General features: G+C 40.9%; 1 protein-coding gene across 4 annotated transcripts; it reads right to left on the bottom strand.

Moving 5' to 3' along the window:
• On the bottom strand, positions 1 to 21,277 carry zbedx (zinc finger BED-type containing X). 4 transcript variants are annotated; one of them, XM_084071404.1, is made up of 11 exons: positions 20,939 to 21,277; positions 19,305 to 19,352; positions 17,552 to 17,692; positions 16,657 to 16,800; positions 13,439 to 13,820; positions 12,044 to 12,225; positions 9,619 to 9,663; positions 8,610 to 8,843; positions 6,598 to 6,752; positions 3,943 to 4,261; positions 1 to 1,257 (listed from the first exon to the last, which is right to left on the bottom strand). In XM_084071404.1, exons 1-11 carry the CDS (start codon positions 21,146 to 21,148, stop codon positions 1,060 to 1,062), a joined length of 2,058 nt encoding a protein of 685 aa, XP_083927530.1. In that variant the 5' UTR covers positions 21,149 to 21,277; the 3' UTR covers positions 1 to 1,059. The 4 variants fall into 4 exon arrangements, with proteins under 4 accessions (XP_083927530.1, XP_083927531.1, XP_083927532.1 ...); XM_084071405.1 differs by having other exon boundaries at positions 17,555 to 17,692; XM_084071406.1 differs by lacking the exon at positions 9,619 to 9,663.
• Between the last annotated feature and the right edge of the window lie 5,971 nt (positions 21,278 to 27,248).

The following is a 27,248-nucleotide window of genomic DNA, read 5'->3' as shown; positions in this document are numbered from 1 at the left end:
TTTATTTTTTTTTTTTTTTTTTTTAGAAAATATGGGTCAAAACATTGGTAATTGGTGTGCTAGTACTCTCCAAAAATCGGGCTCAGCATTTTAAGTCACCGTTTACAAATCTCAAATCAGCCGGGCTCTAATTTCTACGGAGGTCGGAAGCGTATTGCTGCCATGCCAGGAAAAAAAAAAGAAAATAAATTGTCTGGTTTTAACGAGATAAGTATCTCGTAATAAAGTGATCCATAACTCGCTAAAACCAGAATATTTTTTTCCTCCAAAATGCACGAAACCCACCAACAACAAAAAAAGCGTCTGCGCACTGTTCTCGCCGATGCCGGCCAAACCGGGACGTGTGGTCTCCCTAAAATAAAATAAAATAAAAATAAAAATACATCTGGTATCACATCATATAACGTAACAAGGTACCAACTAATGTGATTATGTGTCTTGTTAAAATCTGTATAAAAAAAAAAATTGTGATACATAACTCGTTAAAAACAGAATTTATTTTCTCCCCAACGCACAAAAGACAAAACCCATAAAAAAAAAGGGTGTTCTCGCCAATCCCGGATTCCCAACCAAACAAGCTGGACATCTGGTAGGAGTACAATGTATTTCTATGAGAATACACGTGTTGCAGACACACGTTTTTTTTTTCGCCCAGAGCAATAAAACAAACAAACAAACAAAAGTCTTCATGTACACGATTCGAGCATCCTTGCGCGGCCAGTAAGAACTATTATTCATTAACATCGAGCAGAACAACAAAAAAAAAACAGTGTCTGTGTGTTTATGCTTGTGCGTCCTGTGGGTTTCGTGCACAAAACGCGGCAGCAATAAGCCCGATTCATACCTCGTCACGCAACGGCGTCTCGCGCCGAAAATAGCAGACTTACAAGATCACAGCGGACACGTCGTGAACTCGTAGGTCTGCTATTCAGCCGTCATCAGCGCGGCGACGCCCATCGCGCGACGGAGCATAAATGAGGCTTATAAACGCTTCCGTATAAGTTTTCGATTAAACAATAATCGAAGAAAAAAAATCAAACAAGGCTGCGTTCGCTGCGTTCACTCCGCCGGTGTGCTCGCGGAGCAGACGGCGCTGTTGTATCGGAGGAGCTGGATGCGTTCGAAGTAGTCGTCGGTGATGCTGTTGCTCTGCGACGTCACCAGGTTGCCCTTGTGGCTGAACAGGCGGTGGACGGGCGCCGTGGACGGAAGCGTGGTGTTGTACTTCAAGAAGAGCTGCTTGACCCGCGGGAAGTCCTGCAGAGATAAAGAGGAGATGGATGATGCACGGCTCACGCACAGGGATTAAAGAAAAAAACTGACTGTTATGCCCATAGACTGTATAAAAGAGATGGACAAAGCCAGACTGCTGGTTTCTACAGACCGAAAATGAAGCCGATTGTTCAGGAATTTGAAATCCGCCATCTCTAATATAAGCCCAAAAGCACGTCGGGAACAGGAACCGGAAAGCAATCCCCAAAGAATGCTATTGGTTAGGTAGCTTGTCAATCAAGAGCGGGGGCGGGGAATGAATGCTATTGGTTGTGTAGCTTGTCAATCAAATCATCCCGCCCCTCCTAGAGAATAGCCTACTTTATCGTCAATTTCAAAATAAATGTGACCATAATTTAGCAAAACGCATATCATGATGATTGAAAGGAGACTTTAAACTAGCGACTGGAAGCATATAGAATTTATGACCATTTTTATTAAGGTAAGAAAATCGAGTCTAAATTTTGTCAAATACCCATACGCTTGTATTAAATAAATTCTTTCTGACACCTGCAGGGGTAAAACAGCGAAACTACAGGCCATTCATATGAACAGTCTCTTCCGTATTGGAGTCAATGTAAAAAATCTCAAGCTGGCCCCTTGGTTATGCTGCATGGATTAAAGCAGTGGGTTTTCAACCCTTTTCATATCAAGGTCCATTATTTATTGGGCATTTGAGCCACGGAACCACTGTTTGATGAGATTTAGACTCTCAGACCCAAAACGTTGAATATTTTGTCATCGTGGGATACGATTTTGTCCACTTGGTCCATTTTGTTGGTACCAACAATAATTGAACACTTGAGAGCGTAAAATGAAACCAAATGGACCCTTAGGGTCCATTTGGTTTCATTTTACGCTCTCAAGAGTTAAAGATAGATAGGGTCCATTTGGTTACCAACTCTCCATCATTTAGCTGGAGACCACCTGGAACCCCCTCAAGGACCACTGGTTGAGAACCACTGGATTAAAGCATAAAATAAAATCTCACAAGTGTAAACGGTAAACATGGTAATTACGGTAATTAAAGCCTCGATCTTTAGAGGCAACAAAAAGTACCTTTGAACCAAAAGAAATGACCGTCGCGCATGGTACGTGCGCAGAGCAAATTCTGTTAGGAAACTCAGAGCAGTTACTGCTTACCGTCCATTGGTCGGTGTCAGCTCCACACTTCTATTTGCAAACAATCACATTCCTTGCTTGCTGTTTGCTGCAGCCTACTGCTGCTTTTAAAGCTTGCTGCACACCCTCTATTGATGCCTAGAAGCAGATCCAGTCATTGCCAAACCAAACTAAATGTTTTGCTCATTTTATATACATTACAATTATTTTAATCCACTCATGAAGTTGTCCTGACTGACATGTATAAATAATAAGAAATGATCAGTCCTCTGGCATTTTGTTTTCTAACGCAATTTTGGGTCGTCATGGGTGGGATGGCCGACTTGGAAGGATTCCGTTAGTATTAACCAGTTCCAGGTGAGGAAGAAGTTATATGGCTGCTTATATCTAACCTTATAGTATACCATCACTTATAATACGTCTACAATACATTATGATATTTGACAGCTTGTAAGAGCCTAAATGTCTCCACTAGGCCTAATAGCTGTTGTTTTGGTACAGCCTATCTTGTTATGGTTCAGTTTGTCCTTGAAGCAGCTACAGCATAACTATGATATCTGACCCTGTGCTCGAGGCAGAACTACCGTACCACTGACATGAGTGTTAATGTACTTCTGACCATGATATCATGTACATAAAGCATAACCACCACCACCTACAACATTCGGTTGTTAAGACGTGACGTTGCGCCCCGCTAGAATAACTTCCGGGTCCAAGTGTGTATTTTCCCAATATGTGCAGTGCTGTCCCCCCCGCTGTTTTAACAGATCCGAGACTAAAATAACGACTAAAGTGTCATTCTACCGCTTTCCTGGCAACGACAAAAAGAAGAGGAAATCGTTTTTTATATACATATATATATAAATAAATATAAAAAAATATATATTATAATTTTAATAATAAATAAATACAAATATAAATATATATATTAGCCTTCTTTTTACTGTCTATGATATTAGCATTAAGACCCTTATTAACCCTCAATGGTTCATTTCTGAAAAAGGAGGTTATTGTAAAAAGATGTACGGGTTCCAACATGTTTGTTTACAATGAAGAGTGGACGGCGCTGGTGCCTTTTGGACCCGGACGTGACGTCTGACTACAAAATAACGTCATACTTAACACTTCACCTGCCAGAGTTATTTCAGATTTTTTGCTGTTGTCTGCCAGAGATTTTTCATCGAAATTAAAAAAGTACTCAGGAGCCGAGATACAGAATTTTTAAGTTTTGAGTTAACAAGGAAGTGGATGGGAGTCTAAATCTTCGAAAAATCATATCTCCTTGGTCTTTGGGTCAAATTGAAAAAAAATATATATATATTTTTCAATTTTTTTTCAATTTTTTTAATTTTTCAATAGAACGCATTTATGCGATCTTGGCGGCCAAGTGCGCTATTTAATAGATCGCATTTATGCGTGATTGGCAGGAATTGAGTTAAGAACAGAATAGTCTCGACTCCTACGTGCCTCATCGATTGCTGATTGATCTAGAATTCCACGACCCAGGTTACCAGTTCCTAAAGGGTTTAACGATTCGCATCCCCTCACCTGCAGACACTCCAGGCTCTTCCCCGTGCCGTCCAGGTACTTCCGGATCTCGTCCTTCACGCCGCGCTTCTGGGCCGTGGCGCCGACCGTCTTCACCACGGTGCCGTAGCTGAAGAAGTCGTCCTCGGACTCGATGGCGGACGTGTTGCTGGCGCTGGGGTTGGGGCCGGGGGCCGGGACCGCCTCCGTCTCCAGGCACGGCTCCATCAGCTGGGACGCCTCGGTCACCAGCAGAGAGGCCATGTCGTCGCGCTCCGACGCAGAGATCCACCACAGGCGGAACTGGGGGGTGGTGGCCGTCGCGATCTTGGCTTCCACGCTGGCGACGAAAAGGACGGAGGGGGGTGAAGAGTTAATTATCTATGAAATCGATTATATAAAAAATATACAAACGAAAAATAATCAATAACTTAAAAAAGGTTCAGTAAGTGTCTTTTTTTGTTTTAGTTTTTTTGGTTAAAATACATGTTAACTAGGGATGTCCGATTTTATCGGTCTCCCGATATTATCGGGAGACCGATATTTTTTTTTTTTTTTTTTTTGCTTTATAAATAAGTTACAGGAGTTCTTACTGTATATGGTGTGTGTGATATGAAATTTGAGCTTACCCTAATCACAATAATCCCCGCATATATCGGTATCGGTTGATATCGGTATCGGTAATTAAGAGTTGGACAATATCGGTATATCGGTTATCGGTAAAAAAGACAATATCGGACAACCCTAATGTTAACCCATTCAATCCGGGAGCGCATCTGTGTCATTTTAGATTTCTTTGGCTATTCAAAAATAGCAGATCTACAAGCTCATTGGCGCGCTATGAGCTTGTAGATCTGCTATTTTTGAAAAATCATGGTAAATTTGTGCAAATCTTTGAATATATATATTTTGTAAAACAAACATTTTTAACACAAATCTTTGCTTCTGGGGGGTCCCTGGAACAACATATTTTGAGATGGGGGTCCGCGGCCAAATACATTTTGGGGGTCCTTGACATGAAAAAGTTTGAGAACCACTGATTATAGCAACATAAGCTTTTTTCAAGGATTTAGAAGACATTTTGTAGAATCCCCAGAAGCAAAGATTTGAGATACAAATGTTCGCTTTAAAAAAAAAAATATATATATTCAAAAGATTTGCACAAATGTTCACGATTTTTCAGATATACAAGCTCAAGCTTGTACATCTGCTATTTTTGAAAAGCCAAAGACATCTAAAAACACAGATGTGTTCCCGGATTGAATGGGTTACGGTAGCTCTTCAGCAAACAGACTACTACAGATTACTACAGATTGGCAGTCGAATAAAGTATTTTCTGTCTTTCTATTTCCTTTATTTATTCAGGGAAGCCCATTGAGAGCAAGCTCTCTTTTTCAAGGACGCCCTGATAACACATAAATAATGAAAAACAATAACAAACATTTGAATCACATTACAACGTCATAGTGTTACATGAAGCAGGTGCAGTCTCTATGTAGTGTCCTCAAGAAGCACCCTAAATGTCTGTATTGAGACCAATTGCTCCAGTTTCAGAGAGTCCTGAAATTTGTTCCATTTGTGTGGAGCATAATAAAATGAAAGCAGTCTTTCCTTGTTCACTGCTCTTACGAGGACTGGTATATCTAATGTGTGTTTGTGAATGTGTTGAATGTCCAATAACCTTTGGTTCTAAAAGCGAGGATAGGTACAAAGGAAGCTTACCACACAAGGCCTTATAAATAAATAAAAGGTTTGTTGCTCTATACGAACTGCGAGAGATGGCCAACCCACTTTATCATGTAAACTACAGTCATGGGTGTGATAATCATCGGCAGTAATAAAACATAGGGCACTGTGGTAGACTGCTTCAAGAGGCGTCAGTGTGGAGAGTGAAGCATGCATGTACAGCACATCACCATAGTCAAAAGAGTCTTTCTGCTGGCAAAAGAAAAACAGGAGCTGTTTCTGTAGAGGAAACCAATCTGGTTAAAAAAGGTTGGGAGATCAGTCGGTTGGAAGGCGTGAAAAAAAGCTGCTGAATGCACCTGAGAGCCGACACTGACAGACAGCTAATAGGGTGCTAAAAATAGCATATGGCTTGATGTCTTTTTCAACAACAAAACCGCTGCTGTCCGACGGTTGAAATCGCTTGGTCGGCTTTCGACGCTTCCTTATAACTTGTGACCCGACGTGACCCACCGCCCATTCAACAGCAGAATTTCGGCAACAGGCGCTTTCCAACACTTACCGCCGCCGTTCGTCCTTTAAATAGCTCGATATTCCGGTAGCAACCATCGCTTATACGAGTGTTTGTTCAGAAACAAATAAAATAAAAACTAGAAAATGTGCTCCTCGGAGCACAGGTCTCCGCCAGTACTGTTCCTGATTAATCCTGTCTTACCTATTTAAATTACATATCGTCACGTGTCACTTGACCAATGTTAGCTTAGCTTCAAAAGATATAAATGATTTTTTGAAGCACATTTGCTATTTATAGATTTTTATGTCATCATGCGTCACGCTAGCCAATCAAAAGCATTGGTGACAACATATTGTCACGTGTCACGTGAAGCTTGACCAATGTTAGCTTGGCTGAGACGGACGGACAAACGGAAGGACGGAGACGAAAACATACTCTCCACCTCTGGCGGAGACAACAATGGGACGGTTACTGACCTGGTGAAGAGGTCCTGGAAGCGGACTTCGATGGCCGTTACGACGGTGGTGATGACGTCACCGAAGTAACGCGCCACCGCCTTCTGTTCGTTGAGTTTATTCTTCAGACTGAGGATGGTGGGAATGACCAGACCCAGGTAACATTTCTGCTCCGCCTGGAAGAAGGTTCATCAGAATCAGTGTTATTGTCACATGATCATCACAGGTTTACAGGTGTAAAGAAGTGGGTGACATTCTGTTTTAGTGCGAGCTCCATTGTGTATAGGGGGGTGGGAGAGGCGTGATTATGAACTCCACCAACGTTATGGGATAGACACGCCTTATCTGTGTCTGATTGGCTCCCTGGCCGGCATAGTTTTACTGAGGTTAAGGTTAGGGTTAAGGTTAGGTTTAGGCATACAGTCGTAGCCAGCTGAGAACCTCACGATTTTCAAATCAGTACTCATAGGTACTGATTTGTCCCTTGGGTACCTCTGTCGGCCACTCCCCCAGATTCTCAGACACATTTGAATTCCCCACCAAGTAGACTAGTAGGTAAACCAACCAAACCAATAGTTGCTCGGCTCTGCCACCTACTGTCCAGCTACTGTATTGCACAGTGGGGAAAAAATAATGCTAAACTCCACCCTCCAAGGCAAAACCACACCCACAGAGGGGTGTGGTTTCATATCAGTACCCCCCGGGTACTGATTTCTTAGGTACCTAAGGTGAGGTTCTCAGCTGGCTACCACTGTAGTTGCAAAAACAAGAACTGTCAATCACAGCGACTACTGGCCAATCACAGCAGGTTTTGCCTAGAACTGTGGTGGGATCCACAATAACGCGTGGGAGAGCAAGGAGAAAACGTTAACCTGTTTCTGAGATAAACAGGTTAAAGAACAAGGGAACCAGGAGACCTGGTACTGCCGGACCCCTAGTGGTTGAAATCTGAATGGCCGGGCTTCACATGACGTGTGTCCCTTCTATGACGAAAGGGGGACAGACTTTTTTTGGCCTGGGCCGGGGGACAAAGTGACCATGCCCATGTATGGAGAAAACAGATACAAAGCCTCATGTAAGCCCGACCCCTTGGGTCTGGCAACAAAAATCTAAGAGAGCCAGGGAGTGAGCAGACAGAAATGGTGCCATCTTATAATGAGTATTAGTGAGGACCAATTATATGACGATATGGATAAGTGCTCCTTTTTTCCCCGTTTTCGCCAGTTATGCACCAAATCTCTTCGCCAAAAATAGCTCGTATATCGGCTATTATTGGCTAAAGTTTCCCCCAGAATATGGACACTGGGGGGTTCAAGTGGTTCACCGTCAACTAATATTTCACGATGGGTAGGCCTGTCATAATTTTTACATAATCGTCTAATCAAACGTTTTTGAGATAATCTCAATTATTTTTGCATAATCGTCATAATCGTTTCCATGTTGAAACATTTTCACACATTTTCAAATATTTAAAAAAAAGCAGAAATAGCAGATCTACAAGCTTACAACACGTCACTTTGTGACTTTGTAGATCAGCTATTTATGCTATTTTTTACATGTATAACAATATTAAATATGTAAATAATTAATAGTTATTTGTCATATCTGTCCTGCAATTTCAGATTTGTTTTCTTCATTTTTCATACGTTCCAATGTTCAATGGCCAAACACACAATACAATCTTAAATCGCAATTATTTGTGTGACAATTAACCCACTAAGATCTGAAGCCGATTCTACATGTCCCAACAGTATTCTGAAAAACGTATGTTTCTATGTCAGTGGTGCTCAATCTTTTTCATGTCAAGGACCCCCAAAGTTATATGTATTTTGCCGCGGACCCCCATCTCAAAAGATTTGAGTAAAAAAATGTTTGCTTTAAAAAATACATATATTCAAATATTTGCACACATTTTCACAATGTTTCAAAAATAGCAGATATACAAGCTTGTAGCGCGGCACTCTACGAGCTTGTATATCTGCTATTTTTGAATAGCCAATGGGTAAAATAATGCTTTTTAGCTCAAAGTGTACCTGGAAGAGCTCGAGGGCGAAGGCCAGCGGGTTGAAGACGGTGGAGTACTCCTTGAGGAAGGCCGTCTCCTCGGGCTGCAGCCGCGGCACCTCCAGGCGGGCGCACAGCTCCGTCAGCTCCGTCTCCGTGAGCGACACGATCTTCTGCACCGCGCAGTACTCCACGTTCCAGCGGATCACCGCCGGCACCACCAGCGGCATCTTGGCGATGTCCTCGGCCGCGTCCATGGCCACCTGGGTGGAGGGTGGGGGAGAGAGCAGGGGGGGGGGGGGGGGGGGGGGGTGGAACGGTTAACGGAAAACTAATCCATTTGATCCGATTATGGAAAGAAAAAATAACCAATCGATTCTAATTTAAGATAGGATAAGATAATTGATTGTGACATTATTGTACAACAAAGTATGAAATTAAGTGGTTAACCCATTTAGACCGGGAACGCATCTGTGTGTCATTTTAAGATTCCTTTGGCTATTTTCGATATCTTTGAATATATAAATATTTAAAGGGAACATTTGTAACTCAAATCTTTGCTTCTGGGGGGGCCCTGGAACAACATATTTTGAGATGGGGGTTCCGCGGCCAAATACATATAATTTTGGGGGTTCCGTGACATGAAAACGTTTGAGAACCACTGACATAGAAACATACGTTTTTCAAAAAACTGTAGAATTTAGAAGACATTTGTAGAATCCCCCAGAAGCAAAGATTTGAGTTACAAATGTTAACTTTAAAAATATATATATTCAAAGATTTGCACATATTTTCACAATAAAAATAAAAATAGCAGATCTACAAGCTCGTAGCGCGGCACTCGGTGCCGCGCTCTGAGCTTGTAGATCTGCTATTTTTTTTATAGCCAAAGAAATCTAAAAATGGCACCGATTCTTCCCCCGGTCTAAACGGGTTAAGTGGTTAATTAAGACAGTGTTTCCCCGACTTATTATTACTTTTTCTGTCAGGGCACACCAAACTAAACTAAACTTAAACTTCTAAATTAAACTAACTTACTTCTTTTTTTCCTTTTCTTCCTTTCTTTCTTTCTTTTGCTTCTCTCTACAAACAAGGCACAGTGGAATAGTGGAATTCTCGATGAATTGAATAACATTATTGATGAATTGAATACACAGGACCACAATGGAAACAAAAAGCCCTCCTCCTCAGGGCTTCTTTTTGTGTTATCCTTTTTAGCATTATTGTATAACTGTACCTCTTGTACTTTTTTTTGGCAAACTGTTAATATAAAGTATTCAATCAATCAATCAATAAATAGGTAGAAGCAGATGAATCCCTGTTAAAAACGTGAACCCAAATTCCATTCCTTTCCAAATTTTCTTTCACAGTCTTTTCAACTGGTGGAAAGAATCTGTGTCATTTTTAGATTTCTTTGGCTATTCAAAAAAAGCAGATATACAAGCTCATAGCGTGGCACCGAGTGCCGTGCTATGATTTCCAAATATATCGTGAAAATGTGTGCAAATCTTTGAATATATATACATATATTTTTTTAAAGCAAACATGTGTAACTCAAATCTTTGCTTCTGGGGGATTCTACAAATGTCTTCTAAAATCCAAACAGTTTTCTGAAACACTTATGTTGCTGCTATAATATCAGAGGTTATCAAACTTTTTCATGTCAAGGACCCCCAAAATGCTATGTATTTGGCTGCGGTCCCCCATCTCAACATATTTAGTTCCAGGGACCCCTAGAAGCAAAGATTTGAAAAAGAAAGTTTGCTTAAAAATATATATATATATTCAAAGATTTGCACAACTTTTCAATATTTTTTTTAAAATAGCAGATCTACAAGCTCATATATATCTGCTATTTTTGAATAGCCAAAGTATAAAATGACACAGATGCATTCCCCAGTCTTAATGGGTTAAAGTTCTGTTGTAAAGTGACTTTGAGGACCAAGAAAAGCTTTTTATAAATTGGATGTATAATTATTACTGTGTTCACTGATTTGGCTTTATTTCTTATGGTCCTCACTCCCTGTAGAGCCGTGTCTGTGGCACGATCAGCCATGGTCACATTCAGAGTATTCACTTTGAAGAATTTCTCCAATCCATACAATCACTGTGAGCGTTTTTTTTTTTAATCACGATAATAATGATTATTGTCCCATTCTTATACACACTTCACATTGGGCAAGATATGTCCGGCTGTCTGGAAGCAGCAACCTAAAAAGATACATGATACTATTCAATGCTTCCACATGACAGCTGTACTCCAGTGTGGAGTACGCGTTCGTTGCAGCACTCACCTGAAGCAGGTGTGACCTGTTCCACAAGGTGTAAACCTTGGCCATGGTGCTGTGGTGTAGCTGACACATTGAGCCAATTTATTTGGAATTTTGTATTGTATTTCAAAAGATTTTCCAAACATTTTAGAGTTTTTTAGAGAGAAAATATTTCTTTTTCAGAAAAGAAAATCAAACAAACATTCTTCAAACGTTTTCATGGATTAAAAAGGAAAAAATAAAACCTCACGACCGAAAGGAATTTGTATGGCCATGTCCTATTATGCGATTTGTCAAACAAGTGTGAAAGGAGCACCCCCCCCTTCACGCTGTTTTCTAAACAATTAACACAATATTTAAAATGAAGATGTTCTAGTTAATATTGTTCCTGCTGTTTTCTACATGCTGACATACAGGTGAGAAAAAAAAAATCACAGACTGAGGCTTTAACCATTGCTTTTATGAAATATCCCAGACCATTAGGGTTTTCTGAAAAATGCCTTTAAACACATTTCTAGTTTGAGCACTTCAAATGCTCTAATATCTTTAACACATCTGTGTCATTTTAGATTTATTTGGATAGTCAAAAATAGCAGATCTACAAGCTTGGTATTTTTGTGTGCAAATGTGTGAAAATGTGTGCAAAGATTTTTAACTCAAATCTTTGCTTCATGGGGGTCCCTGGAACAACATATTTTGAGATGGGGGTCCGGGCCAAATACATATCATTTTAGGGGCCCTTGACATGAAAAAAGTCAGGATTTAGAAGACTATTGTAGAATCCCCAGAAGCAAGGATCTGAATTACAAATGTTCGCTTTAAAAATATATATAGCCCATTCAAAGATATGCACACATTTTCAAAAATAGCAGATCTGCCGCGCTATGAGCTTGTATATCATCTATTTTTGAATAGCCAAAGATATCTAAAAATGATGATGATGTTTTCCCCGTCTTAAAGGGTTCAAAAGAATAACCGAAAATAGCCGATCTACAAGCTTGTAAATCGTCTATTTTCGCTGTGCAACATGCTTCCATAGAAGACATGCTGGCTTCTATAATGGAATCCAAACGACTGAAATCATGTCGTGGCGACTGAGAACTTTAATGCATGAGTATTACAGGGGGGGGGGGGGAATAAAATGTAATAAAAACATAGAAAATAGTGAAGATATCAGACGTCCAAGCTCTCACCTGCAGCAGGTGTGACTTGTTCCACATGGAGTAGACCTTGGCCATGGTGCTGTAGTGGAGCTGACACATGGGGCCCTGGGACACGGCCTGCCACAGGTCCTCGGCCACGATGTGGATGAGCGTGTGAGACGCACAGCGCTGCAGCGACGGCAGGAACAGCAGCATGTCCTGCTCAGACTCGCCTGCAGGTGGCAGCACCAGAGAGGGGGGAAAAAAAGCTCATGTTAGGATTATTGTGACCAAAACGAAATTGAGATTAATGATATTATTATTGCGATTAAAAGTCAAACTGTGTAACTTTTTCCCAAATAAACCCAAAACATTTTTTTTTCTTTTATTTATCGCCACCGTCGGGCAGACACCTTGTAACTCTGTATTTGCACTTTTAATGTTTTTTTTGTTGCTGTGTTTTTCGTAAATTAATGCACTACTTGGTGGTAAAATAGCAAAAAACGGCTTACGCATTGTGATGCTATTTTTAAGATATTTTTAACTTGAAAATGAAAGTTGTTTGGTGTTGCTGTGGGTTTTATAAACACTAAACAGTTCAAAAAGTTCACAGTGGTACATCTGATATTTTTGAAAGTTTTTAGAAACATCTCAAAAATGTTTGGAATAATTTGCCTTTTTTTTAATTTATTTTTAAACACAAATCTTCTCTTCTGGGGGTCCCTGGAACAAACGACTTTATCCATTTATAAGTTGGCTATTAAAAAGATTGTAGATCTACAAGTTCACAGCGCGTCACTTCGTGCCGCACAGCGAGCTTGTACATCAGTTATTCGTGAAATTGTTTTGAAAAATCACAAAAACTTTTGGAAGATTTTGAATATTCTTTTTTTTGCATTTTTTTTTTACACAAACCTTCCCTTCTTTTTTTTTAAATATATTTTTGTGGCTTTTTTCTACCTTTATTTTTTAGAGGAAAGTAGGCTGAAATGGGGAGAGAGAGATGTTTTAGCTCCTGCTCATTTGATTTTGCTATTTTGTCTCATCTGTTTAAGAAAGTAGGTAGCTGATATATTGCACTTTTACCTTAGCGCTAGGTATACTCTTGGTTGCTTGTTTTTGCAGAAAATGCACTTAAGACTTCTGGTGATAAGTAGTTTTTGTTCCCTACCTATGTTGAATGCACATATTGTAAGTCGCTTTGGATAAAAGCGTCTGCTAAATGACTGTAATGTAATGTAATGGGGGGGGGGGGTGACACGCAGCAAAGGTCGTCGGGATTGGGAGTCGAACCTGCTGTCAGACTGGATTACCAGCCTGCCTATATGTGGTCTGCGCCTGGACCGCTAGGCCAGCGGGAGCCCCCACAAACCCACTCTTCTGAGGGTGTCCCTGGTGGCACAAACCATTTTCAGATTGGGGGGTGGGGGGGGGGGGATTACTCGCCTTCGAGGATGTGGCCCACGTTCTCGAAGAAGCCCACGTCGTCGTCCGTGTCCTGGTTGTCCAGCGAGAACTCCTTGAACACGCTGATGAAGGGGCTGCCGTTGTCCGTGACGGTGGTCTGCACCTTGCTCTCGATGTTGTACGCCACGTGGATGTCGTGGATGCGGCCGGCGATGTTGTCGTAGGTGCGGCGGCCCTGCAGCCGGGCGAAGCCCAGCGCCGCCGACTTGCGCTCCAGGGAGTCCACGTCGATCCAGTGGCACGTCATGCCGAAGAAGCTGCGGTTGTTGGCCGTCCAGATGTCGGCGGTGGTGCACACGTACTGCACGGCGTTCAGCTTCACCACCAGCTCGTCACGCATGGCGGCGAAGGCGTGGTCCACCTGGGGAAGGAAAACGAGAGGAAAAAAATGGGGGGAAAAAAACGTGTACATAGTTTAGTTTGGTACATTTATTTGTAGTAGCATAAAGTTTAGATTTCAATGGTAACACCTTTTTATTCATTTTTTTAAACCCATTAAGACCGGGAAGGCATCTGTGTCATTTTAAGATTTATTTGGCTATTCAAAAATAGCAAACATACAAATTTTGCAAATCTTTTAAAATATACTTTTTAAGGCGAACATTTAGTAACTCGAATCTTTGCTTCACAGTTTTTGGTAAAAAATGTATGTTGCTATATATCAGTGGTGCTCAAACTTTTTCATGTCAAGGATCCCCAAAATTGTATTTGGCCGCGGACCCCCATCTGAACATATTTTGTTCCAGGGACCCCCCCAGAAGCAAATATTTAAGTTAAAGATGTTCGTTTGAAAAAAGAAAGATTTTCATGCAATCATTTCTTTTAGCAGATATACAAGCTCATAGCATTAAGTTCCACGCTATGAGCTTGTAGATCTGCTATTTTTGAATAGCCAAAGAAATCTAAAGAATTACACAGATTCGTTCCCGGTCTTAATGGGTTAAATAACCACATTGGGTTAAATAACCTTTGGGCACCGAAAGGGCTGAAGCCATAGCTTACTACGCCTACCTTTTTACAAAAGTAAGAAAAAAGGTAAAACAATCAAAATGGAGAGAAAAAAAACTAACAGAAAACAAAAACACTGTACAAGCCGGACAAGACACTTTACATGTAAATGTTTACTGTACTGTAAAGGTGTATGCTATAATAATAAGTTAATCATACACATGTCCTCACCAGAGCAGAACATGTGAGCCATCCTGCTTTTAAAAACACAGTTGGCCAGGGATCATTTACTTACATAGAAGCCACAAAGTGGAACTGCCTCGAAACCAGTGTCAAACTGACAACCAATCTGAGGTCTTTTAAGCAGCAGACAAAAGCATGTCTATTAGAAAAAGGTTCGCCTATAGAAGGTCATTAGTCTAGGGCAAGATAGTGGAGCGCTTGTTTTTATGTATGTACTGTATGTGCAGGGATTAAAGCCAAAAACAAGCCCAAGACTGATAATGATATTCAGACCATGTCCTGAATATGTGATTTGTGAAACGTTGTGAAATTTTATAGAAGCAGCTTCTGAAGTTCTGCTGAATTCTATTGCTAGTATGGCCAATTCAAACACTCATTATCTTAAAACTATTACTGTAGGCTGTAGAGGGTTTGACAGCTACATGGTGCATACTGTAGCAGCAGTGTGTTAAACCCCAGAGGAACGACACTTATACACATGTAGCCTTCAGTAGTCATTTGAACCCCTTCAGTAGACATTTGAACCATTATGCACATTGCATGAGGGAAGAGGAAAGGTTGCAAGTGAGAACAAAAGTCAATTACAAGAGAGACATTCAATCATGTTGGTAGTGGGGTGCTCCTTCCATTCCGACATCTCGCCACTCCGACTAGTGGCTTCCGCGTGCGGTTAGGGTTAGGGTTAGGTATAGGGTTCGTTAACGTCGGAAAGGCGACATGTCGGAAAGGCGAAATGCACCCGTTGGTAGTGGTACCTTTTTAGCAGTGGTGGAAAAAGACCTCAAATGTCTTACTTAAAGGGGAATTTTGGACCACGGTTTTCTTACCTTTTCTATGACGTTATGATATCTTAGGTACTAAAGGTACAGTAGAAAAATGTCATAACTCCATCCCGGGTCCGCCACAGCTTAAAACGTGCGCCAATAGGCCTTGCGTTTATTTTTTTTTATTTTTTTTAGATCTGACGTTCATAGTGACAGAACACTATGCAACCAGAAAAAAAAGGTCTCGCTAGACGAGATTGAAATCTTGAGATTTCAATCTCGTCTAACGAGACTTCTTTTTTTTTTGTTGTTGGATGGAGTTTTTTTCTACTGTAGGCTACCATTCATCCTAAGATATCATAACATCATAGAAAAAGGTAAAAAAAAACATGGTCCAAAATTCCCCTTTAAGTAAAAATATCAATACTCTGTTACAAGTGAAAGTCCGGGATTCAAAATTTACTTGAGTAAAGGTGCAGTCTGGGGACCCCCCAGGGGTCCAAGAGGGGGTTCCCAGCATCAAATAAGTTTATCAACCTGCGAAATACATACACGTACACATAAATCGACTAAAACTAGCAGATCTATGAGCTTGTATGTCTGCTTTTTGAATTTAGGGTTCCTTGACATGAAACCTTTTGAGAACCACTGGTGCAAAACAGTGTTGATTTCATTGACTAAAATGTTCGTCGACTACCTTTTTTCACTGACGAAAACTAAATAAAGACTAAGCTACGATGACTAAAACTACAACTAAATATATTGACAACTTTTGTCAACAAATAAAAAGTAGAAATGTTAGTGAGGGACTAAAGTGGAGAAGAGATCCAGTAGAACTAAAAGACAAGTAATTTTATGTTTGGTTGCACTCGGGTGTTGCGCGCTGAACATAGCCGATCTACAAGCTCACAACGCGTCGCGCTGCGACGCGTTGTGAGCGTGTAGATCGGCTATTCTCAGCATGCAACCAAGTGTAAAATCAGCCATTACGACGCCATCAAGGCACTGCCGAGATACATTTTTGTCGCCTAATTCAACTGTAGATTTAGTCGACTATAATCTTATGATATTTAGTAGACTAAAATGTGACAAAAACTAAAACATTTCAAATTACTAAAATATGACAAAAACTAAATGGAATTTCATTCAAAAGACTATGACTAAAACTAAATCAAAATTTGCTGTCAAAATCAACACTGGTGCAAAAAAAACATCGTTCCAAGAGAATGGAGGAGAACGCACCTTGGCGAACAGGGTGGGCCTGTCCATGGGTGGTCTTCCATCGCTCAGACCCTCGATCATCTTCTTGAAGCCGGGCTGCTCCAGCAGGTAGAAGGACTGGCAGTCCGCCACGATGTAGCTGTACACCAGGTTGTCCACTTTGGTCTGGACAAAAAAAAAGTACATATACCCAAGTAAATACTCAAAGTATTCAAAAGTATACGAAATACCAGGTTGTCCCACTTTAGCTTGCATCCCAGTGCATGGTTAGAATATATGTAGTTAAATTACTGTCCATAGGACCATATATGTAGTTCAATTACTGTCCATAGGGCCATATATGTAGTTAAATTACTGTCCATAGGGCCATATATGTAGTTAAATTACTGGCCATGGGACCATATACAGTATGTAATTAAATGACTGTCCATAGGGCTATATATGTAGTTAAATTACTGTCCATAGGACCACAGGACCTCAATGGAAACAAGTCTTCAACACTTTTTTGGGGTTATCCTTTTAGAGACCAGGAACGCATTCATTTTTAGATTTATTTGGCTATTCAAAAAAAATAGCAGACATACAAGCTCATAGCACAGCACCGAGTGCCACGCTATGAGCTTGTAGATCTGCTATTTTTGAAAAATCGTGAATCGTGAAAAATCTCTGAATATGTAGTTTTTAAAGCGAACATTAGTCAAATATGTAGTTCCAGGGACATCCAGAAGCAAAGACAAATGTCCGCTTTAAAAAAATATATATATATTTGCACACATTTTCATGATTTTTCAAAAATGGCAGATCTACTCGGCGCCGCGCTATGAGCTTGTAGATCTGCTATTTTTGATTAGCCAAAGACATCTAAAATGACAGAGATGCGTTGACGGATTGAATGGGTTAAATTACTGTCCACCACTACCTGGGTCATGCACTTGGAGATGATCTCCGCTTTGATCTTCTTGAGCGCCAGGTGTCCGCTGTTCTCGCCATTCTCCGCCTTCTTACGGCCTCGGTTGGTGGTCACCTCTTTGCCCGCTTCAGCGCCGAAATGTTTCCTCTGCAAGGAAATAAACACAAATAAATAAACACTATTAATAATAATAATAATAATAATAACAATAATAATGATGATGATAATAATAATAATAATTAGACCTATTTGATCCTACAGGGGAAATTCTGTTTTCAGCTTCACCCAGCTGATTGCTGCTCAAGCGTTCCAGACTTGAGCGCATGGGGGGGGGGGGGGGGGGGGGGGGGCACTTAGGACTAAAGTGTCTTGGTCAGGGACACCTCGGCACATTGCCGGTGCCGGGACTCGAACCTGGGACCTTCCGTTTCCCAGGCGGCCTTTCTATTCATTCAGATATGGCCACCCCATAAGAATAATAATATTGGAAGCAATGGAAACACGCCCTCAGGGCTTTTTGTCTTATCCTGTTAGCATTATTGTATAACTTGACACTGAATACTTTATTAACAGTTCGCAAAAAATGACAGAGGTACAATCAGCCAATCGTTGCTGTCGCGCTACAAACCTTGTGACTCCATATTTCAAATGCCTTTAAAAGGGGCTTTGTGACTAAATAATACAGTAACACTAGATCCATGGGAACACAGGGTATTTTTTTTCATTTGTTGAAAAGTAACAGGTTTTGGACATACAAGGTTTCCACCCGACAGCGACGGTTGCTCTTCAAGCTACCGTTGCAGATATTTAAGGGGATAGTTCACCCCTCAAAATGACTTTTTTTCCAATCGATTAGTCACCCCGTCAAATGATTGGCTTAGGTAGGAATGCGACAAGAACAAAACAAATGGGTGACTAATCGATAGAAATAAAGTGATTTTTTTGGGTGAACTATCCGTTTAAAAAAAGAGGTATTTCATTTTAAATCACATCTGGGATATACATACAGTATATGGCTGTCACAAAGAGCTTGTAGATCTGTGATTTCCACAACTTTTTGAAAGTGTATGAACATTTGACAACATGGAAAGTAAGGATTATGACGACTATGCAAAATTAATTGCGATTACCTCAAATAATTGCAATTAGGCGATCATCATGTAATAATTGTGACTGGCCTAGTCTGGGGTCATTTCAACGTCTACTCAGGCTTCTGGGTGCACCCCTAGACAGTGGTGTGAAGTAAATGAGTAGATTTACTGTGCTTCAGTACAATTTTGAGGTATTTTACATGCAAATATTGCACTTTTTACTCCACTACAATTATTTGAATACTTTGGTTATCAGTTACTTTGTAGATTTTGTTTATTATTACAAAACATACATTAAGCACTTCAGCCCTATATACATTTCGGCTATTTGAAAATAGCCGATCTACAAGCTCACAATGCGTCGCATCTTAGATCTGCTATTTTCAAAAGAATTTTACACATTTGAAAACTTGTGAAATGGGATATTCAGCATAATTAGTACTTTCTACTTTTGGTACTTTAAGTACATTTTGATACCAATACCTTTGTACTTTTACTAAGTCTTTTACTTGTAACAGAGTATTTCTGCATTGCAGTATTGATACTTTTACTTAAGTAAAACATTTGCCCACCATTTTTCCACATTTTTTAAGTTGCTTGATTCAATTATATTTGATCATATTTGTTTTCAGACACGCCCCCCCTCCTATAAGCCCATTGTAACTTACATCATATGTCCCTGGTTCTGGTGACTGATATTGTCCTTTGTGAAGTTTCTAAAAAGTTCAAAAGAAATTGTTCAAAAAATAATGAAAATAGCCAATCTCACGTTCTGAAGCTTGTAAGATCTGCTATTTTCAAATTCTTTGCAGACACCATTGTGCGACAATGTTATACATAGAGCTTAAAGGGTTAATCAATTCATTGGTTTACAAATAAAATATTGTAGAAAAAATAATAAATATATATGAATGAATGAATGAATTATTTTATTTGTCATGCCATCTCGTGGCCCATCCCTCATGGGATTATAAGACACCTTTTCAGACATAGTTACAATATTCAAAAAGCACATTTGTTATACACTGGTTACTGGTATTGCTGATAATATACAATATAGACACCGACAGAACAAAACAAAACAAAAGGCACATATCCCCTACTGGCTGTACAACGATGTTTTCCTCCATATAGATATATATATATTATATATATATATAGGCTTATTAAAAACGCGTGTCGATGGATCTAAAAAGCAATCGATTGCATAATAATCGCCAAGATGGATCGATAGCTGCAACCCTGACAATCACCCATTGTCACGGTGCAATTTAGCTGTCTGTGTTCCATAGCAGAAGGGGTTCTGCTTAACGCTATGCTACTCTAGAGCCGTTGCCCGCACAGCCCCAGCAGCGCAGCCTCTCGTCTTTAGTAAAAATACAAACATACGCTTTCGCTACTCACCAAAACAAAGACGGTTTTAAGATGTCGAAAGCCTACTTTCCTTAGTGGGGGCACTCTGAGCCCCCCACCTCACGTCTAAAACACACTTTTTGGCCAGAACATAAAATATTTCCCCGGAAGGAAAAATCTGGTCAATAGAAAAATTCCATTGACCAGATCTGTAGGGGGCGCAGTGGAGTAATATTTCCTTCCGGTGAAATATTTTCTTTTCTATTCAAAAGGTGTGTTTTAGACGTGAGGCAGGGGGCTCAGAGTGCCCCCACCAAGGAGAGTAGGCTTTCAACATCTTAAACCCGTCTTTGTTTTGGTGAGTATCGAAAGTGTATTTTGTATTTTTTACTGAAGACGAGAGGCTGCGGCCGCGGCGCTACCGGGCAACGGCTCGTAAGTAACATGGCGTCAAGGAAGAACTCCTTCTCTAACGCTATGGAACCAGAGCTGGGCTGCAGCCCGAACAATCACCCATTGTCACAGTGCAATTACAATAAAATAAATAATAAACAATTAAAAAAAATGAAAAATAACTGTAGTCTCTAAAGAGACTGCAGTCATATTTTAGATTTTGTTTAAATTGTATTTATTTATTGTTGTTTTTTTGTCTCTTTAATGCTTTTATGCTACAAATATATTACAGTGTTAGGTTAATCGGACGGCATACATAAAAGACACCCGTCTTTATTTATACCGCCCGATTAACCGAAAACTGGTGGGCGACGAGACGAGACGAGTCGACGATTAATATGTAGTTAGAAAAAAAAATGTAACGCGGTAGGTAGGAGGGTAGGTAGCCATTCTTCAATCATTAAGCCCCAGCGTCCATCACCCACATACCAAACCACGGCTCCTTTTACATAATAAAATGTAATAAAAAATAATGCATCTACTTAAATAAACTCACGTCCAAGTGCTTCTTGAGGTTGGACGTGGAGGCTTTGGACGAGGACAGCAGGTTAACCTTGGGTAAACACAGATTACATTGCACGATGATATTTTTGCCCTGGTCCGCCTTGTACGAGAAATGGTGGCGGTACCTCCACGCGTGCCACGCCGACCTACACTCACTGTTCCCGGACGCGTCCGCCGCCGCGTCCACCTCTATGCCCGCCATATATTAAATGTGAGTTTAATATTGTGGATAATGTGGCGCAAAACGAGCGAAAAGTACCGCAATTCGACGTAGTAATCTACAAGTAGGTAATGTAACGCGTCGTGACGGTAAAAGGATTTTTTTACTCTTTTTTCGTCGTGGTTAAAAGGGGGCAGGCCTTTGTTCAGGCGGCGTTGCCAGGTCTCGTGAGAGAAACAAGCCCCCCATCGGTCGGGTCTTAAGAAAACTAGCCCCATAAAGAAACGAATAGTTGTGTTTTTCCCCACTTGAACCCTATTCACGTGGAGGGTTGAAAAAAAAGGGGAAATGTTTTACAAACATTTCAACACAAGTCTTGTACTGTATGGGGGTGCCTGGTGGTGCAACATATTTTCAGTTGGGTGTCCCCGGACAAATACATGTTCATTTAGGGGGTCCTTGGCATGGAAATGTTTAAGAACCACTGGTTTAGACTACACTTTGGAAACAAGCCCCAAAAACCCACAACTACTACTCAACAGATAACAAGCCCAAAGACGCTTAGAATAAGCAGACGTGGCAACACTGTTTGTTGGGATTTTTGCGGGGAGGGCGAGGAGTCCAACAAGGATGACACAATGACGTCCATGCCCGGTCTGGGCATGCGCACATCGACCATGCCGACCTACACACTGTTCCCGCCGAGCCGCCGTGCTCCACCTCTATGTCCGCCATAATAATATTAGGTATTAATATACCGCAAAACGAGAGAATAGTACCCCGATTCGACGTAGTAATCTATAAGTAGGTAATGTAACGCGTCATGGAGGTAAAACGATTTTTTAAAAGTCTTTTTCGTGGTAAAAGGGGGCAGGTCTTTGTTTAGGCGGCGTTGCCAAGTTTAGTTAAAGAGAGAGAGAAACAAGCCCCGGGTCGGTCGGGTCTAAAGAAAACAAGGCCCAAAATATATAACATTTTTTTTTTACCACAATTTGAAAAAAGCAGATCTACAAGCTCACAACGCGTCGCGTGCGACTTCTGTTTTCAACAACAAGAAAATGGGAAATATGATTATATCTGGAATATTTTAAAAACATTTTAACAACATAAGTTTGCACTGTATAGAGGTCCCTGGGTGGTGGTGCAACATATTTTGGGGGTTCCCTGACAAATATATGATAATTTAGGTGGTCCTTGACATGAAAACGTTTAAGAACCAGTGGTTCTTTCCTTCCTAATGTTGTTTAAACCAGTGGTTCTGAACCACTGGTTTAAACAACATTAGGAAGGAAAGGAAGCCCAAATAAGCAACCTTACAGAAAACGCAAAAGTCGCTTAGAATAAGCCGACATGGCAACACTATTTGTTAGGATCTTTTGGGCGGGGCGAGGAGTCCAATAAGGATAAAACGATGACGTCTGTGCCCCGTCTGGGCATGCGCACAGCGAGTGTCTGCGTATGAAAGCATGGATGGCGTAGTGACGTCATCGACTTTACCTTGGAGTTTTTTTTAAGGATCTTTCGCGCCGCCAGTCGGATTTCCATTTCCTCCTCTGCCTTCCTTCTTCTTTGAGGCTCTGCAAAACTGGGATTGGGCGCCACCCAGAGGGCAGATTAAGATACAGCCCCAGGAATGTTAACTAGTGGTTGTTGAGTGGCTTTAAATGTGGATGTTTGCAACAAGCAGTTGCTTACAGCAGTGGTTCTCAACCTGTGGGTTGGAACCCCCAGGGGGGTCCACACATGATTTTTTTTTTTTGGGGGGGGGGTCCCCAAATGACAGTTGCGTGACAATTTAATGACTTTTAAGGCCTTTTTAATAAAAAAAAGAAAGAAAGAAAGAAAAAATAACATTACTGCATCAAAAGTAATCAACAAACTATAAGATAAAAATGGTCAAACATTGGCCAAATTGTAAAAAAATTAAGAAAGAGGCAAACATTTTGAAAATAGCCGATCTACAAGCTCACAACGCCTGGCAATATGAGGCGTTGTGAGCTTGTAGATCGGCTATTTTCACAATATTTATCTGTGGAACCGAGTCAAACAAAATTGAATGCCTCAACTCCTACAAGTCCAAGTGCTTGTCAGGGGGTTAATGTTTAAAATAATGTTGTTTTTAACATTAAAAAGTGGATCGCAAACCTTTTCATGTCAAAGACCCCTACATAAAAGATATATTTATAACAGATATAGGTCTACACATGCGATTAGGAAAAATCCCAGCAGATATTATTATTATTGGTGTCAAGAGCTGAACTTGTATACAAGCTCGGCTATTTTCACAATTTTTGTTTCTTTCTTAGGTAATATTAGGAACATTTGGCCAAAATCTTTATAGTAAATGTTTATGGTTACTTTTGACATAGCAATGGTCTTATTAGTTTATTTTAGCGGTATTAAAAAGGTCTTAAAAGTCCTTCAATTATCACTTTAGAAATGTGCAGATACCCTGTAGCCTAAACACTTATACTGTATGTTGGTTTGTTTACTGTTGAGGGAGAAAACAATGTTGCACATTAAAGGGATATTTCACTTTCAAAAAAACTTTGGGTCATTTTATCATCTTCTCAGGCTTTTGTGAGCCCCCCAGACCGTTTTTAAGTTGCTTGATTCACTATTTAGACATTTGATATTCATTTTATCAGACACGCCCCCTTCCTATACAAGCCCATTGTAACTTCAAACAACATTTTTAACATGTTAGATTAATCAAAAACACCCGTCCTTGGTTCTGGTGACTCACCCTGCCCTCCTAATACGCGAGGGGGCCGTGTTTTTTCGATAACTTTTTTCATTTATTTTATTTAATCTTTTTATTGTATTTAATTTTTTTCATTTTCCCAAAAAAATATTAAAAACTAGAAAATGTGCTCCTCGGAGCACAAGTCTCCGCCAGCAGCAGGATTTTTGGTAAGGAATTTATTCCAAGATTGGAACTTTTTCTGCCAATATCTCCTGACTAAATGTTAGCTTGGCTAACATTTAGTCAGGAAACTTGCAATGTTTCGAAGTGACTCACCTATTTATAGGTATGTATTTCGTCATGCGTCTCGCTAGCCAATCAAAGCACACCCTTTCAACATATTGTCACGTGTCACGTGAAGCTTGACCAATGTTAGCTTGGACACACAGCGAAAAACGGAACGAAAACATACTCTCCACCATGCCTTCGGCGGTAGATACTTCATCGACCGGTGTCTCCCAGTGGGCTATACTTAGTCCACTCCTTTTTCACTCTACACCAATACATATCTTTGTCGAAAATTGCAGATCTACAAGCTCACGATGCAACACCTTGTGAGCTTGTAAATGTGCTATTTTTGGCAAATGTTCACCTATTAAGACATGTCCAGAATTAGGATGCTAAGGTTTAAGTGATTAAACGTGCCATCAGAAATGTGTTCTTTGAGGAACCATTTCTGGTTTAAAAAAAACTAAAACAAGGTTTCTGTAGAACCACATATATGAGGAACATGAAGAACCATTCATTAAATTAAATGGTTCTTTGTGGAATCAGAATTAGTTCTATTGTCACATCACAGGTTTGAAGTGGTGTGAAATTCCTTCCTATGAGTTATGTCGGAAAAAATGTAAGTGTTAAACATCCTTAAATTGTAACTTAAAAAATGTGCAGATAACCCTGTATACAATGATCCTGTATACTGGTTTGTTTACTGTTGAGTGAGTAAATGAAACTGCATGGAACCATATGGAACAATAAAAGAACAGTTATATTAATATACCTAGTGCCATGAGGCCCAGCAAGCACAGGAGTTGAGGAATCAGCAGCATGTCAGCCTGAGGTCTCTGTGTCCGTGGAGCCTGGGTCAGGGTCTTCTAGAAGGGTGTGTGTCTGTGGAGCCTGGGTCAGGGTCTTATAGAAGGGTGTGTGTACGTGGAGCCTGGGTCGGGGTCTTCTAGAAGGGTGTGTGTACGTGGAGCCTGGGTCGGGGTCTTCTAGAAGGGTGTGTGTCTGTGGAGCCTGGGTCGGGGTCTTATAGAAGGGTGTGTGTCTGTGGAGCCTGGGTCGGGGTCTTATAGAAGGGTGTGTGTCTGTGGAGCCTGGGTCAGGGTCTTCTCGAAGGGTGTGTGTACGTGGAGCCTGGGTCGGGGTCTTCTAGAAGGGTGTGTGTACGTGGAGCCTGGGTCGGGGTCTTCTTGAAGGGTGTGTGTTGCTGACTGTGTGTGTCTTCTTATCTGCTCCACACGAGGGCGTCTTCACAGCTGGCATCATTTCATTGGTCATGACCCTAACCCTAACAGCTGTGGTGTTCACATATACATTTGACCACCTTTCACCTTTTTCTGCACGCACGCCCGCCCGCCCGCCCGCCCGCCCGCCCGCCCGCCCGCGCGCACGCACGCACGCACACACACACACACACACACACACACACACACACACACACACACACACACACACACACACACACACACACACACACACACACACACACACACACACACACACACAGAGAGACAAAGGGTGGGGGGGGGGTGATATGATGCTTTTGAAGAATACATTTTTTAATGGATACATATAACAAGTTATGTCAATAACACATCAAAACATTTCATAATTCACATGGTTTGAATACATGTTTGACTATGTAAATAGAATTTTTGCGTTCCGTTCTGTACCTTCGACCTTATTCTCCTTTCCTGAATCCCATTAAGGAGTTCTTTTGAGCTTGGAGGTGGAAGGTAAATGAACGGAACCCACAGAGCCGGGTCCCACTGCTCCAGGCCATGGTGGAGGCTTGTGGCGACGTCACTGTTAGGGTGTGAATCTTCTGCTATCTCACGATTCGATTCAATTCGATTCCGATTCCTGGGGCACGATTCCGATTCTTTTCCGATTTTTTCAAAACAAACGATTCTCGATTAGTAAAATATGTTTTTTTCCAATTCAAAATCGAAAAATGTCATTATACAAAAATCATGAAAATCTATTCCAGCCCTAGTCACTGTTTTGAGGTCTGTCAGGGCTTCATGCACCACTTGAGGCGTTTCTTCCAACGCTGCTTGGACAGGGAGAACATTGCCTATGATGTGGATGAGGCCCTCTGGCCAGACATGAACCGGAGGCATGATTTGTGTTTTGTTTTATGTTTGACTATGAAAAAAGTAGGCCTACACTGAGTCATTTTACAAAAGGAGAAATGGCTCATTCTCCAGAGTCATTGTCATTCATATGGTGCGTTCCATTTATATGATTGTGTTTAAAATTTTGCCCTGCAGTGTGCTGTAAATTCTTGGTAGTGTGCAGCACATGCTTAGTTGGGTGTACTGTAATGAATGATATGTGTGTGTCATTTGAAAATATGGCTGTGTGTACCAAATGAAAACACGAGTTCCATTTTGTGAACAGTTAAGAGATTTGATGGCAAAGAGTCATCTTGCGAAGGGAGTGTAGGGTTTAGCATTTTGTGTGTGAGGGTTTCAGTTTTGTACGTGCAGTTTTGAGAAAGCCGTTATTGTTTTGAGAAACGTGTGTTAACAATTGTGGAAAAACTGTAATACATTTAATAAATGTTAACTATTTAATATGTTATGTGTGGCTTGTGTGTGAGTAACTGTCCAGTTGAATAAATAAACATCCTCTTGGATAGCTGGCTACTGTATAGCATTACTGTCAGGCAGAAACCTGTCTATATTTCAACTGTTTCTTTTGTAAATTAATGCCCTACTTCATCATACAAAAATGAAAATAGCTGATCTACAAGATTGTGAGCATGCACGCATTCGCGCACACACACAAACATAAACACACACAGACACTCTCGCACCGGCCCACTAGCTCCACCCTCCTGAGGTGGACCCTAGCCCTGCTACACTCTGAGGGAAGCCTCCGGACGGTACCAGGCCATCCAGGTGACCGTGATTGCTGAGACATTTTTACAGTTTGGCTATTCAAAAATAGCAGATATACAAGCTCGTAGCGCGGCACCGAGTGCCGTGCTACGAGCTTGTAGATCTGCTATCTTTGAAAAATCAGGAAAATGTGAGCAAATCTTTGAATATATACATTCTTTTAAAGCGAAAAGTGTTAACTCAAATCTTTGCTTCTGGGGGTCCCTGGAACAAAATATTTTGAGATGGGGGTCCGCGGCCAAATACACATCATTTTGGGGGTCCT

The sequence above is a fragment of the Gymnoscopelus microlampas genome (genome assembly GCF_963454915.1).
Source record: "Gymnoscopelus microlampas genome assembly, chromosome: 11".
In the NCBI taxonomy this organism is placed as follows: domain Eukaryota; kingdom Metazoa; phylum Chordata; class Actinopteri; order Myctophiformes; family Myctophidae; genus Gymnoscopelus; species Gymnoscopelus microlampas.
Note: the sequence above shows the minus strand (reverse complement) of the source record. Positions and strands in the feature narration are given on the sequence as shown.

Bases quoted from the DNA above. Each gene is read 5' to 3' on its own strand.
- zbedx (XM_084071404.1), bottom strand. From the start codon at position 21,148: ATGGCGGGCATAGAGGTGGACGCGGCGGCGGACGCGTCCGGGAACAGT. The intron at 19,353-20,938 runs GTGAGTTTATTT...TGAACTTTTTAG, and splicing joins ACCTCAAGAAGCACTTGGAC to AAACTTCACAAAGGACAATA. The intron at 17,693-19,304 runs GTAAGTTACAAT...ATTTCCTTGCAG, and splicing joins CAGAACCAGGGACATATGAT to AGGAAACATTTCGGCGCTGA.